We start from the raw sequence: 13,815 nt of genomic DNA on the forward strand, positions 1-13,815 counted from the left end.
GAAGATTCCTTTTTCTCGAGAGCTGGGCATTTGGAGCTGGCCACGACACCCAGTGCCGGCTCCAGTTCTGAATCTTCTGCCCCACGGCCCCTCAATTCTTGCCCAGCCTTATTTGTCAGAGACAGTGGCGATCGTTCCCATTTTATGGATGCAGTAACCGAGGCTCGGAAACATTAACTGGTAGCACAGGGCCCAGCCAGTAAGTGGGAAAGCCAGTATTTGAACTGGGGCCAAACCCCAATCCATGTTCTTTGTAATCCACCCCTCTACCCTCCAATTACGACCACTCCAGCTTGTCCCTTTCCAGAATCTTCTCCCTCCACCCCCGCCTGCCCCAGCCCTCCACTTCTGTGGCACCAGTGGCAGACCCCACATACATGACCAAGGTCTTTGGTCTTGGAGGAAGGTGTGCTGCTGGAGGAGGCTACTGAGGCGGGGCTGGCGGGGGCATCCTTTTTCAGGCCGCGGGCCTTGTCCAGCCCGTTTTCAGGAGGGGAGTGTGCCGGGCTGACCCGGGGCGTCGCTGGGTCCTAAAAGCACAAGGGATGCAGAGATGCACGGACAGCAACAACCAGCCTGGAGTCTTCCCTGCGCTGGGGACGGGCCGGGAGCGCACACAGCTGACGGGGAGAGGACCTGGGCTGAGAGAGACTGGGGGCCCTAAAGTCGGGGGCGACTAGTCCCCAGTGATCTCGTCTCCCCCCTTCATCCCACAGATGGGGAGACTGGGGCCTGGTGGGGGTGGGGGATGGTGACCAGCCCAGGATCGGACACAAGTTCAGGACTCAAATCTGGGCAGTGGGGCCTCTTGGCCTCATGCAGCTCCAGGTCCTCCTTCCCTGCTGAGGCAGATCCCAAAGGACTCACAACCCCTACCCTCAAGATCCCGGGAGGTGGTGGGGAGAACAGAGCTGACCTGGAGGACCAGGGGGAGCAGGAGCTGGCCCTCGCCTGCGTTCTCTCCCCTGGGCTCCCGTCCTAGCAACCCCAGCCACCATGCAGCCAAGCCCTGTCCTCCTCCTCCTGACCAGCCGAATGCCTCGCTGCCCTGCTCTGGCTGCCGGCCACGTTGGATGGAGCAGTAGCTGGGACACAACAGCTCCCAGCCAGGGGAGGAGCCGCCTCAACCCCCCCCACAAACCGAGCACGCTGCAACCTGGGCCTGTCCGTGCTCACCTCGTTGGAAACATCCACCACCAGATCGTCACTCTTGTCCCCGTCACTGTCCTGCAACCGAGAGAGAAGCCAGTCAGGGGCCACCCCCACCAAACCCCAGGCAGAACCTGAAGCACCCCCTGCTTCCACCAGCTGGAATCTGAACCCAGGGCCAAACCCCACAGTCCACGCGCTCTCCCCTCTGGCCCACCGACGTCGGCTGTCTGCTCGCCCAGCCCCCTAGCCCTGTTCCGGGTCACTGCGCTCCATGCCCACTGGCAGCCTCACCCACACCTGCCCCATCACACTTGGCTCCTTCCAGCAGCTTCACAGCCACCATCACGGAGGAGGAAGCGTGCTAGCCTCACGTCATCACTTCCGCCACTCTGTGTGGGAGGGGTGATCGCCTCGTCTCCCAGAAATGCAGCCGAGGCACTCGGGTGACACGTCCAGAGCCGCAAGAGGCAAAGCATGGCCCCCTTCCCTGGGTCTCAGCTCTCATCCGAACAGCCTGGCCCATAGCAGATACCGTGACCACACGGTAGGCTCAAAGTATGGGGGCATGGGGGATGGCCCCCTGGAGCAGATCGGGGATTCTGGGAGGGCCGTGATGGCAGCATGGGGCCCCCTGGCCTGTGTGGGTGGGGCACCCACAGTTCTCAGGCACTCCCCGTCCTGGCTGTGGCCCACGTGCTCACAGTGTGTGTGTATGAACCTACGCCGCCACCCCCCACCGCCCCCCGGCCAGGAAACCCAGCCCACCCCCGCCCGTGCCTCTGACTCACCCACGAGTCAGGCCTGTGGGTTCTCCCACACCCCAGCCCCCACCACCGACCCCGTGCTGCCCAGTAGACGTACGTATCGGCTCAGACTATCCTTCTCCTCTGCTTTCCGCTTCTTGGCTTCCATGCTATAGTCTGCAGAGCCCCGGTGCTTCTCACTGGCCCGGAGGCTTTCAGAGGGCGACACGGAGTTATTCTGGAAACCAGAAGGAGATTCAGTGTGAACATACCATGCACACCGAGACATAAGCTAAGCGCAGGGGTCTCAAGAGGTCAGTGGAGGTGTTGTGTGTGTCCTGCAATCCTCCACTCCATCGGAGCCTTACCAGGGAAGCCTTCCCAGCAATCCAGTCTCTCTGCGGGGGAACCCTGGGAGCACAATTCTCTTTTGTAGCCACGACGCTGCTATTAAGTAAATAGGCTTGTACTGAGCTCTCTGCCTTCTGGCCTGTGGGACTTTATGTTCTAGGAGGGCCGGATCACCCCTCCTTCACCGCCCACCTTGGGCCAGCCATGCACATTTGCTCAAAGAAGGGATAAGCAAAATTTGCACTGAGTCTTGAAAGATGGGTCTCAGAGGACACACAGGGGCCACGTCCAATACTTCCATCTGCTGACCCCGACTGGAATGGAGAGATTGACAGGGAGGGAGGACGTCGGGTTGCCAATAGGCCTTCTACGTGTAGGTGGGCAACTTGGCGTTTTGTATGAACGTCCTACTCCTCCATCACCGGGTCTCAAGCACTTCAGAGAAATAGCAGTGTTAGAAAGAAACAAGAATTGCAACTTCATGAAGCCTTTCCCTCTGCAAGGTGGGAAAAGGCATAAGGGCAGGTGGAATCGTTCTCTTTGTAACGATGGGAATGCAGGGGCCCCGAGAGGTTGGGAGACGTGCCCAAGGCACCCCACGGGAGGCGACGTGAAGGAAACCCGAGCTGCTCAGGCCTGGAAGGGTCTAATGAATTCTCCCTTCAAATTCCAAAGCAAGCAAGCCCAGCAATAGTTTGAAATGCAAGGCCTGGGAAGAGCAGGGCCGGGCCGGTAGACCAAGCTGGAACAGCACGGGCAGGCGGAGAGCATCCCACAGAGGATGGGGTCCGGCTGACTCGGGGCGCTAGCGGTGGCCAGGAACGCTGGCCCCCGCGGTGTGGCTGGTGGCACCGGGCTAGGGAGCAGGGACGGAGGATCTACCTGCAGCAGTACCCGCCAGAAAACCTGTGCCCTCCGGGCCGGGGCCGAGACAGTATCAGAACCGGCTCCCCTCTAGGGGGCTGCTGAGGTCTACTCCTTTCTAAGGGACCAAACTACACCTTCCTTCATCACTCAGCATTCACGCCCCGCCTTTCCTGAGCATCCACCCTAGATCAGGCCCAGGGCTGGGTGCCAGGGATAGGGGAAGGAGCCAGACACAGCCCCTGCTCTCCCAGGGTGCACAGTTGGACTGCAGGGCAGGGGAAGTCCAGTCCAGCCACATCCCCATGCAGCGTGGACGTGCAGGACACGGCCATGCGGGGACACAGAGGGCCGTGGGCAGAGGACATCGAAAGGCGGGGGTGGGGTGGGGCAGGAGGGAGGAATGAGCCTCCACTTCACGTCTCCCCCACTTTCTTGGAGACCAGTCCCTGGCATTTGGGGGGGCGGAAGGGGAGGACAGTGTGGAAACCACAGAACTTCATTTCCTTTTCTAAGCTGGTTTCTGGGCAGCCCTTCCCTGCCAAGTTTCTGCCTGAAGCAAATTAAAATGGCAGAGTTATCAAGCCTTGAAGAAAAAATGGAGGGTCTAATGGAAGTGCAGCTCAGCCTTGCCCACAGCCGTGCGGGAGCGGCGGTGAGGCGCACAGAGTCGCAATTCAATTAGCCGCTGCGAGCGCCCGCAGAAAAATCAGCGGCATTTCATTTCCTCCGACGGCCACCCTGCGCTAAGCAGCGAGGCTCCGGGGCCCTCTCCTCCAGGGTGGGCGGGCGGGCGGGGAGCGGGGCGGGAGGGGGGGGGGGGCGCGCGGCTGCTCGGGTTTCTCCTTGCGACCCGGTACGTGGCTCCGAGAACAGCGAGCTCTTTCTTCTCCTGCAGTCAGGCTGAAAACCCTCGCTGCTACTGGAGAGAGTCATGTCAGGCATTTAGCGGCATCGATCCAGCCCGCCTCTGGCTGGCAGGCGGCCAAAAAACTAAGTATTTTTTATTGCTTCGGCGAGGCAAGGAAATATGAATGAAGCTACCTCTAATTGGACTCCAGACTAACCCCTCTGGGACAGCTTCCAGCCCGTGCAGCCGTCCCCCTCCCGCTCGTCCGCGGCCCTGTCCTTCCTGCGGGGGCCTCATCTGTTGACAACCTGGTTTGCAGAGGGCTGCTCGCTGCAGGTTGCACAGCGTTGGCCGCCGCAGCCACAGGCGGACAAGCCCTGCTGCCTCGCCCGCACCGGGCCCGGGACAGATGGCGGCTTGACGCCTTCCCACCGACTCCCCTGAGTCTGCCGTGCAAGGGTGTGGACCAGTGCTGCGGAGTGAGGAGCTCAGCTCTTGGGGGGTTCCCCGGGGGATTCTTTTAGCAGAAAGCTTTCGCAGACTGGGGCACAAAGCCAAATGCAAACAGCAATGGGGAGGAGGACGATGTGAAGACAGAGGGCGTCGGGCGTCAAACCCTCGTGTCACTCGGCAGCGGGTCCTTGTTAACCGGGTCACCTCCCGGATGCTGGGTGCTCTTGTGAGGGGGCTTCCTGACTAAGCGGGGAGGCTTGGCTGGGCAGGAAGATGGCCGTGGCACAGATACAGAAACTGAGGCTCAAAGAGGCCAAGAGAGCCACCCGGCGTCCCATGAAGCCAGGACCAGACCAAGGCCTGGAGGGGTCCAGTCCACCCTCCACTCCTATCTAGGCCTACCACCTCTCCAAAAATGCCACCTTCTGAGGATCAACGCTAAAGCAATCAAAATGGATTTTCAGCTTCAGTTTTTCCTTTCTGATATACTGAGCCATTGCTGGGCCCAAACGTGCACCTGGATTTCTGAGCACGTCGGCAAGTCGAGAGGGGACGAGCGCACTATTGCTAATTGGGATCAGCCTGGTGGAGGGCTGGGCGGGAAGGGGGTCGGGATGGAGCTGCCCGAGGAAGCTGCCGTCTAGATGGTTAGTTAACTGCCTGACCTTCCAAGTCCTACTTAACACGAGGTAATAACCAAAGCCATCCTCACAGATTAGATGGCCCCAGATACAAGGACAGCGATGAGGAATGAAATAGCTTTGCTAATCGCTGGAGGATTTTTTTTATCCAGACTCCACTGCGCTTATTCAGAAGGCTTATTCACTTGAAACAGAACCTCTGAGCCTCAGTGTGATCAGAAAGATTTACAACAAATCTCAGAGCTGGCAGACATGCAGAATGCCTGGCCTTAATGCTTGCTTGCTAGCACTTTCCTAAACCGAGTTTAAGCCCAGAACACAGAGGAACCTCGGGCGTTCGGAGGAAGGGAGGAGGATACAGAATCAGACAGGGGACAGCCAACTTGGGAGGAGGGAAGCGACCCTGCCCAGGACACAGGAGCCCCAGGCTGCTTATGGAGGCCCGGTGACTCCACAGACTGGCCAGCTGACCTCTCTGGTTAATCACCACTCATAAAAAAGAGGGTTAGAGCTCACTTAAAGCTACTCATTTGCCAAATGATGGACGGAAAGCCTGGAGAGACCCCCCCACCCCAGGATCCCACCTGCTCCGCCCCCCGCACCCCAAACACACTCCACACGCTCCAGAGTGCTGACACTTACCGCGCTGGATTCTCTTTCTTTGGGGACGGAAGGCCCGGACAGGAGGAGGGTCAGGCCCCCCAAGAGAAAAAGACAAAAAAAAAAAAAAGGAAAAAGGTCAGTCTCACACAGCTGGCTTTTATGCTTTGCTAGTGGACGGGTTTTAAAATGGGCAGCAGGCCTAGCTGAGTCACTTGGGGTCAGCCAAGGCAGGGCCATTAGGTGACATTTCCTACTCCCGCAAATTAACCGCCCCAGTCCCCCACGCTCCCCCTGGCCACCAGTCCTGTGTGGGCCGGTCAGGGGTCGCGGGGTGGGGGCTGTGGCCCTGCTCTGCCTGACACACCACGAAGGGCACCCAGATCCCTGGTCAACACATTTTAAAGCCACCAGCTTGCAAAGGATCTGGGTATTGAGCATGTTGTTGTTTAAAAGCAACTGAGGGAGTGGGTTTTGTTGTTTTTTTTAACTAACACCATTCTGTGTGTCTTTGCGGAGAAGCCCGGTCATCCTGCACAGCAGCTGAGCACTAGCTCCCTGATTCTCCTCTCAGCTGTGAGGACGCCTCTCCTCTGCCAAGTGCACCAGCCCTCTGCAGGGACACGCAACTCAGTCTCTGCTTCCCACACTCCGCTACTGCCCCGGCGCCCTGGCCTGGGCCGGATACCCTGGTCAACAGCCAAAGGCCAATCAAATCATGGTGTACACCTTCAACTTACACCATTTTGTATGTCAATTCTATCTCAGTAAAACGGGGAAAAAAGTGTCTAAGGGCAGACACCACATGAGTTGGCAACTTTTGGAAAGGGCCTGCCAGGGAGCCCTCACTTTTCCTTCCCTGACAAACTATGCCCTCTTGGGCCCTAGTGGGCGCAGCTTCCAGGGTCCTCACGGTAAGGGCCCAGTGAAGGGGGCGGGCGTTCTCGTTCCAAGTATTCCCGATCATCTCCCTGCAGTAGAGTGATGGCTATCTCTGCTTAAAGACAGTCGACTTGCAAGTCTTTACTTGAGCGCCAACTGTGTACCTTTTCCAAGGCACCTACGCTGGTGAAAAGCCAAGAACTTGGCCTCTGTTCTTGAAGGACTAATGATCTTGGTGAAGACAAGACATTCTCCAGGGGCAGGCTACAAGAGGACAGCAACCTAGGGCTCATTCTTGGGACCCTAGCTCTTCAACTCTCCTGGGAATTGGAAAAAGGTCCCCAGCACAGACTGGAAGGCATCTTGAAGGAATGGGCCTGGGCTGGCCCTTTAAGGATGGGCAGCATGTAGCTGGGAGGATGGGAGGACGCACGAAAGGTCTTCCGGGCCGGAGAACACCCGGTACATAGCAGGGATTGAGGGGTAGTCATGGAGGGGGGCAGTGGGGCTCCGATTTCCATGTACCAGGAATTCGACAGATAGCACCACATCTTTTGCTAACTCCTGCCCCAGGGTGACAACATTTGCTGTGTCCCCTCGCAGTAGGACCTACAGGACACCCGCCCTGCCCCCACCCCCAGCCCAGCCCTGCCCTCTGCCCCAGCTCTGGGCCGCACCTCTGTGGTCCAGCTCATGGTGGTTCTTCTCGTCCTTCACCGTCAGGTGGGCCTGGCTGCCCAGGGCGCCAAGTGCCAAGAGCCCGGCGCTGCTCCCCGTCACCGGGGGGATCCCTGGGGGCTGGAGGCCTGACGGGTGGGGTGGCAACTGGACCGGGGGGCCGTGCGTGGCGTGGGAGAGGTGCTGGGCCTGGAGCTGCTGTTGCTGCAATGAAGTGGGTGGTGAGCACAGCTGAGCGGGGACGGCGGGGGAGGCCGCTGGGGGGTGGGGAATGCCCCCAAACCCTGTACCCCCAGCTCAGTCCACATGCTGTCTGGCTGAAGCAAGTCTGTTAACCGACGGCAATTTAGGCACAAGACTTTTGTCTTCAAACTCTCCACCCTTCCCACCACCCCAGTTTCAAGACAGAATTCCTCAGTGTACATTTCCAAGCCCGAGATAATGAAAGCATGCATTTAAGAACCAAAGAATCATCAGGGCTCCCTCTCTGTTAAGGGGGATCCATTTTTAAGCGAGCAGTCACACTTGCTCATGCTTGCATGCCTTCCAACATTCGCAGCCAGGGGCTCCCACCCTGCGCCTGTAACCTGGGAAGCTTCCCGAATTCTCAGGAACTCCAGGCTGGCTGGCTGAGCCAGGGCCAGGCCACAGAAGAAAATCCCTGAGATCAAGGGGAGCTTGGGGCCAGTGGACCGAGAGCTGATGTCGGCAGACATCAGAGCGGAGATCAGAGTGACAAGAGTGGAGGTTTGGCACTTGACGGACCAGGATTCAAATCCCGACTCTGGTACTTCCTAGCTGTGTGACTCCAGGCAGGTCACTCATTAAGTGATGTCACAACAACCGCTAACATTTACCAGAGGGCTTACAATGCCCACCCCCCTCTCCGTTGTTCTAAAATCTACACCCACATTAAGGTAACAGTGTGAACGATCCCAGTCGAGGTTTGGCTCCCTGAGGCCCCAGGGACCCCCACCCAGACTAGCCCCAGGGTGTTCTCTCCCCCTCCACATCCCACACCCCAGGGACTGGCGTGGGCAGCCTGGTCCTCTGCCCAGCAGCCGCTACAAAATGCCCTTTGTCTCATCATTCCTAACTTTGCGCCAAGAACCACAGGAATTGTGGGGCGGGCTATACCACGGCCAAACATCCCTGAGGAATGGCTGGGGCCTTGGGTATGCTGATTGCCACCCATGCCAATATCTTCTCCATGAGCACGGGAGAAGGAGACCAAAATTCACTGAATGTCTGAGTGAATGCGCGGCACTTTCCAAATATTCTCTCTGACCCTCCCGGCCCGGGAGGGGGAAAGGAGGGTTTGTGCCCACTTTACAGATGGCAAACTGACACTTAGGGGGCTGGAATGGGCGGCCGGTAACTAGCCAGGTCCAACCACTAGTGGGTGAGACCTGGACTCAAATCTGTCAACCACCAATCTTATCCAAACAGTGTTCCTAAGGAGACCCCCCCCACCCCAAAGCAAGAAGAGCTGCAGGAGTGACAGAGCAAAAATCTGACAAGCTTGCCTGTCGATATAGACTTGGCTTTCGGGCCACACCGGCAGACAAGAGAACACAGGGGGAAGGTCTACAGTTCTGGTTGGAGGTGAGGCTCTAAGAGGCAGGAAGTGTTTGCAGTCAGGGGGTGAGGGCCCTGCTCTCCCCCAATGACCTGCAAACGACAAACCTGGCTCATCTGGAAGTTACTGGTAACCACAGACACCACCACACTCCTGGTCCCCAAGGGCTTTTTTCTCAGCTCTGGGTCAAAGGCTGGGACCAGTGTCCATCACTCAGAGCTGAGACATCCACTGTTGGATGATTTATGGAAGCTGCTGGTGCACCCTGACTCCAGATCTGTCCCGAGGTACCAGAGCAGAAACAAAGCCAGGGCAGGGGACCCCATGCAGAGACCCGCCCCAGCCCGCCCCAGAGATTCAGGCCCTTCTTGGGACACGGGAGCTTACATCTCACCTCCCCTATCCTTTCTTTTCAAAGAAATTATAATTCTTAGGTCTTATTACAAGAAAAAAAAATATATGCGGTCAGAAGATATGAAACATACGTATGGATTAAAAAGTTGTTCTTTAAAAATTACCCTTCAATCCCACTCCCTAGAAGATTCCACCATTCCTCTCTCTAGAATTTTCCTTTACGAAAAGCTACACACTGTAAATGTATTCTTAAATCAAGAGTCGCTTGCCAACCTCACTACTACTATTACTACTACTACACAACTGGATTTTAACTGAAGACTGTTCTGTACCAATCATCACGTCCTTTCCAACGGCTGCCCATCATTCCTCGGGGTGGGCCAACCATCCAACTGTATCTACACTCCCGGTCTTAAAATGGGTCTCCATCTGCAGCCCCGTGGTTTTAGACCAGTTGCTGGCAGGCCCTTTCATTTTGCCAGTGTTAACTATTTAGTAAAATCCCAGAGAGCAACGAGTGAGGTATTTAATCCACTTTTTTACAGGGCACAGCCAGGTGAGATCCCTGGAGGGAGCAGCGAGGAGGGGAGAAGGGCTTCTGGGAAGCAGCTGCCTGGGTCCAAGGCTGGCTCCCTCCATGAACAATTCTGTCGCTAGAGAAAGAGCTTTACTACAGATTTGTGCCCAGGCAGAGATGCAGTTGAATAACTCCAAACACCCCGATTCTTACCTTACCAGGTAAGCTCTGTCCTCTTTACCCAACCTTCTCGCCTCCCTGCCCAGGTCAAATGCTTCCTCCTCCGGAAGCCCTCCCCATCAGCCTGGTCAGCACAGAGGTCTCCCTTCTGACACCGGGACCAGACAGGCTAAGGTGGACGTCCAGCTCTACCCTTTAACCTTAGAGGAGGTCAGTGGACCTGTCTGGGCCTCCGTTTTCTCCCTGTGCAAGGCCCACACCCGTGATATTACCTGTCAAGGCACAGCAGGTGCTCAGTTCACGGTAGCAAAAACTATGAATGGATCACAAATACAACCATTTCGTTCATCTTTATGGGATGCTTGCCAACTTGTGAGTTCCAGGAAGACGGGGACCTTGTGTTATCCATCCCAGCACCTCTAATGGTGCCTGGCTTGTCTGCTCAGTGTGCATTTGCTGGGTAAATCAGTGATAATGTTGCAAAAGGCAGACATGGAGAGGTTGGGAAGTAAGTCAGCACAGGGGCTCTGTCCAAAAGGGACCATCCACCTCCCAGATCCGCGCCTCCTCTCCAAGGCCCACTGAGAGACAGCTACAACAGTTCGTGGGGACAAGGAGCATCCGTGGAGTGTGTCCTGCTTCCTGGAAACGTGAACCCGTGAACCAGCATCAGAAACTTGGAACAAAGGCTATGGTGGCCTTTCGGAGAACAGCGGCTTTTCAAAGCTGCTGAGCTTCCAAGCCTGGGAGGGTGATTTTCTGCCAGAGCATGTCCGACATCAGTGTCTTCTTTGCAACAGAGGAAAGGAAATTTCCATATACTTCTTATCTTCCAGTACAAAAGCACCCCCTGTGCAGCCAGAAAGTCCCCTGAGAGGTCCTCTGCATGGTTTGAAGGCACAGTCAGGAGTGGCCCGGCAGGCTCCAGGAAGCAAGGATGTAAGCGCCGACCGCTAAGGGTAAGGGCAGTTGCCGGCGCTTACTGGGCGTGGGGTCTGCTCATCACAGTCTTGCTTGCAACACAGAGTGAAACAAAATTTTCTCCCCAGCGGGGCAGGGGGAGCTGGAAGGCAACGATGCACCTGCCTTGCTGTCCCCTGTCACAGCCCCACCCCTCCACAGGCAGGCAGGGCGCAAGCCGGCTGGCCTCGGGCTGCACTTCTAGCCCCTGTGGCCCGTCCCTGACTTCAGAGGACGACGTGCTGAAATATGGCGCCACGTGAGTGGGGGCTGACAAGTGAGGAAACATGGAATCAAGGCCACTGTCCAAGAAGGGACAGAGCTCACCACTTCACTGCAGCCCGTCTCCAGTTTCTACTCCTTCCAATACTGGGATGTGAAAGGAAGTCAGCAACCCGCCCCCCCCTCCACCCCCAACCCCCAAAGGGGCTAACTGCCTAGAACCGAGCCTGCTCAGGAGTACCCGGCCCTCCTGTAATATTTCATGCCATAACACAAGCATGTCAAAGCAGGTGGCCCGTGGGCTCCTAAGTGTGTGCCTGTCCTCCACGCGCGGGTCAAGTGCCTGTGGCCTGAGCTCAGAGGGTAGGGCCACTCACAGGAGAGGCTGCTGGGGAAGAGCTCCCTCGCAGAGTAACTGGATTATGCACATCACGCTGTAATGCCTTTGCTGGCTGATTTAATGCTTCACTTCTCAGGTTCATGATTTGGGTTAAACTTAGTGACGTCGCCCACGCATTTCCAAAGCCCAGACCCACTGAGGACACCCACCAGAGGAAGCCCAGAGTTCTGACTGCATAAAATGGACACTTCCTGCCCTCCCGGAAAGGGGAGAACAGCCCTGGGCCTTCCCTGGGCCCTGCCTCCTCACTCGGCTGGTGGGCCCCGCAGCTCGGCGCACGCTCTTTAATAGCTTGTAGAGTCCCCAACAACCCCTGCTATCCTATTTCGGAGGTGCGGACAGGCTCGGGGAGGCAAGCAGAGCCGGCACACCCGCTCCCCACCACGCTGCCGCTGCCGGGCTGAAAGAAACTCGTGCGTTCTGAAGCACGCCCTCTTCACCTTCTTCCTCGTGGAAAACTCAGGCGAGTGAATCCTGCGCGTCTACACCCTGGAGTGAATGCAAGACCCTCGGGTGCAGCTTCAAAATACTGTGTCGTCTGTGACAAGCTACAGTCTCCCTCTTCCTCCTCCTCACCACCCCCACCCCCAAAAATCAAGTCAACACTTTATAACATGTCTTGCACTAATACAGTTCCAAGGGAATGCAGACCAAACTGTCAGCGGGCAAATGCGGTAAGAGCCCCTGCATCCATCAGGTTCAATGACCTTGGGCCAGCACAGAGCAATGTAAAAGTATTCTGGAAATGGCTGCGAGGTCAGCTCACAGGGTCTACAATCCGCCCAGGGATGCCTTCAGCTAGATGCTGCTCCAGGGACAAACCCCGCCCTCAGGCACAGGGATCTTGACTCTCTGAGGATCCCTCTCCTAGTAATGTGGATCCAAGAAATAGGGCCTAGCACAGTACGGGGTCTACGATAACGGGGCCCTGCCAGGCCCCGGCTGGCACACAGAGATCTTTGGGCCCGTGTTCCCTCGGGGGAATACTTGAGTTCCCCAGAAAGGGGTTGTGCTGGGCCAGCAAGCCTGGGCTCCCCCCATCTGCCCCTTCACACCAACCTGATGGTGGTTCCGAGTCTTCCTCTCCAGGAGACCCTAGAAATACTCTACTCCACGTGGGAAATAAGCCATGACAGGTGCCCACAGCAGATATACTGAACTGTCGAGCCAAGACACGACCTCGGAGTCCTTCAACCCCATGCCCAAGACAGCCATGAACACCAGACTGAAGCAGGCACACCATACGAAACTTACCTAGCCCTCTTCCGTCTTTTCACAACTGGAGAAACTGAGGCCCGGAGGCATGGAGGGCCTTGCCCAAAGCCCTCCTAATTCCCGGACCAGGAGGCTGGGCTACTTCTCCCTCCAGACGGGCAAATCCAACAACACCATGGTGGGGGGGGGGGGGGGGCAGCCTTCCCTTCACCGCCCTTTACCGCTGGGGCCAGGACCCCCACCCCCCGCCTCTACCCCAGCTTCCCCAGTCAGCTCAGGCAGCCAGCCCGCTCGGCCCGCTCCTCCCCGGCGGAGTGCAGTCAGGCCTGGCTCCCCAGCGCGAGCAGGCCTCAGCTGTCCCCAGTTCCTGCCTGGTGAGGCTCTGTCAGGTGCAGCGATGAGACGGCCACCTGCTTAATGACAGGGTGCCGGCTGCATTCACTTGGAGCCCGAGAAGCAATTACCTTGGAAATGGGGGTCACAGGCCCCACTCGCTGGCTTTAATTGAATTCCAATATCTGCCTTGAGCTGCCATGACCTAACCTGCAGCTTCCTAAATACTACTTAAAGGAAGGGGAGCTAAGCCAAGCGGCACTTCCTCCCCAATCTCACCCTTTTTCTTAGAATTTAGAAAAAAGTTATTTCCATAAGAGGATTTTTAATTCCAAAGACGGTGGCAGGAGCAGGAGAGGGGGGCCCACTGGGGCCACTGTGCGGGCGGGAGGGCTCGGCCTGGAGAGGGGACGGGACAAGGAGCTGGAGGAGGAGAAATTTCGGAGGACAGAGTGCACGGCACACTTCCCGCCCCCGGGGCCCCTTTCCGCCGCTATGGGAGACGTAAACTGGTCACCCAGGCGGGCTGCCCAGGGAAGAGCCCGGGGCTGGGAGTCAGGCCCCCGGGCCTCTGGCTGACTTTGTGCCCATCCTTGAATCACTGCCCCTCTCTGTGAAATGACAGCATTGGCAAGATCAGTGGTTCTCTACCAGCGGCCATCCCGCCAACCCCTAGGGACATCCGGCAATGTCTGGCGACATTTTTGGGTACTACCGGCATCCAGTGGGTAGAAGAAAGGGTTGCTGCTGGACATCCTATAATGCACAGGACTGGCTCCACAACTGAGAATCTGGCCCCAAACTTCAGAGTGTCGAGGCTGAAGAACGCCGGGGTTGGCTG

General features: G+C 57.3%; 1 protein-coding gene across 1 annotated transcript in view; it reads right to left on the reverse strand.

The window, feature by feature from the left end:
* The window catches only part of TLE3 (TLE family member 3, transcriptional corepressor), a 45,999-nt gene that overhangs the window by 7,917 nt on the left and 24,267 nt on the right, over positions 1-13,815 (reverse strand). Inside the window, exons 7-11 of the mRNA XM_081831877.1 lie at positions 7,214-7,418; positions 5,697-5,713; positions 2,014-2,133; positions 1,177-1,227; positions 282-530 (exon numbers count right to left, since the gene is read on the reverse strand). Coding sequence (XP_081688003.1) covers positions 282-530; positions 1,177-1,227; positions 2,014-2,133; positions 5,697-5,713; positions 7,214-7,418 — 642 coding nt within the window. The remainder of the gene's footprint in view (positions 1-281; positions 531-1,176; positions 1,228-2,013; positions 2,134-5,696; positions 5,714-7,213; positions 7,419-13,815) is intronic.

The sequence above is a fragment of the Leptonychotes weddellii genome, chromosome 9 (assembly GCF_054177405.1).
Source record: "Leptonychotes weddellii isolate Sample4059 chromosome 9, ASM5417740v2, whole genome shotgun sequence".
NCBI lineage: Eukaryota > Metazoa > Chordata > Mammalia > Carnivora > Phocidae > Leptonychotes > Leptonychotes weddellii.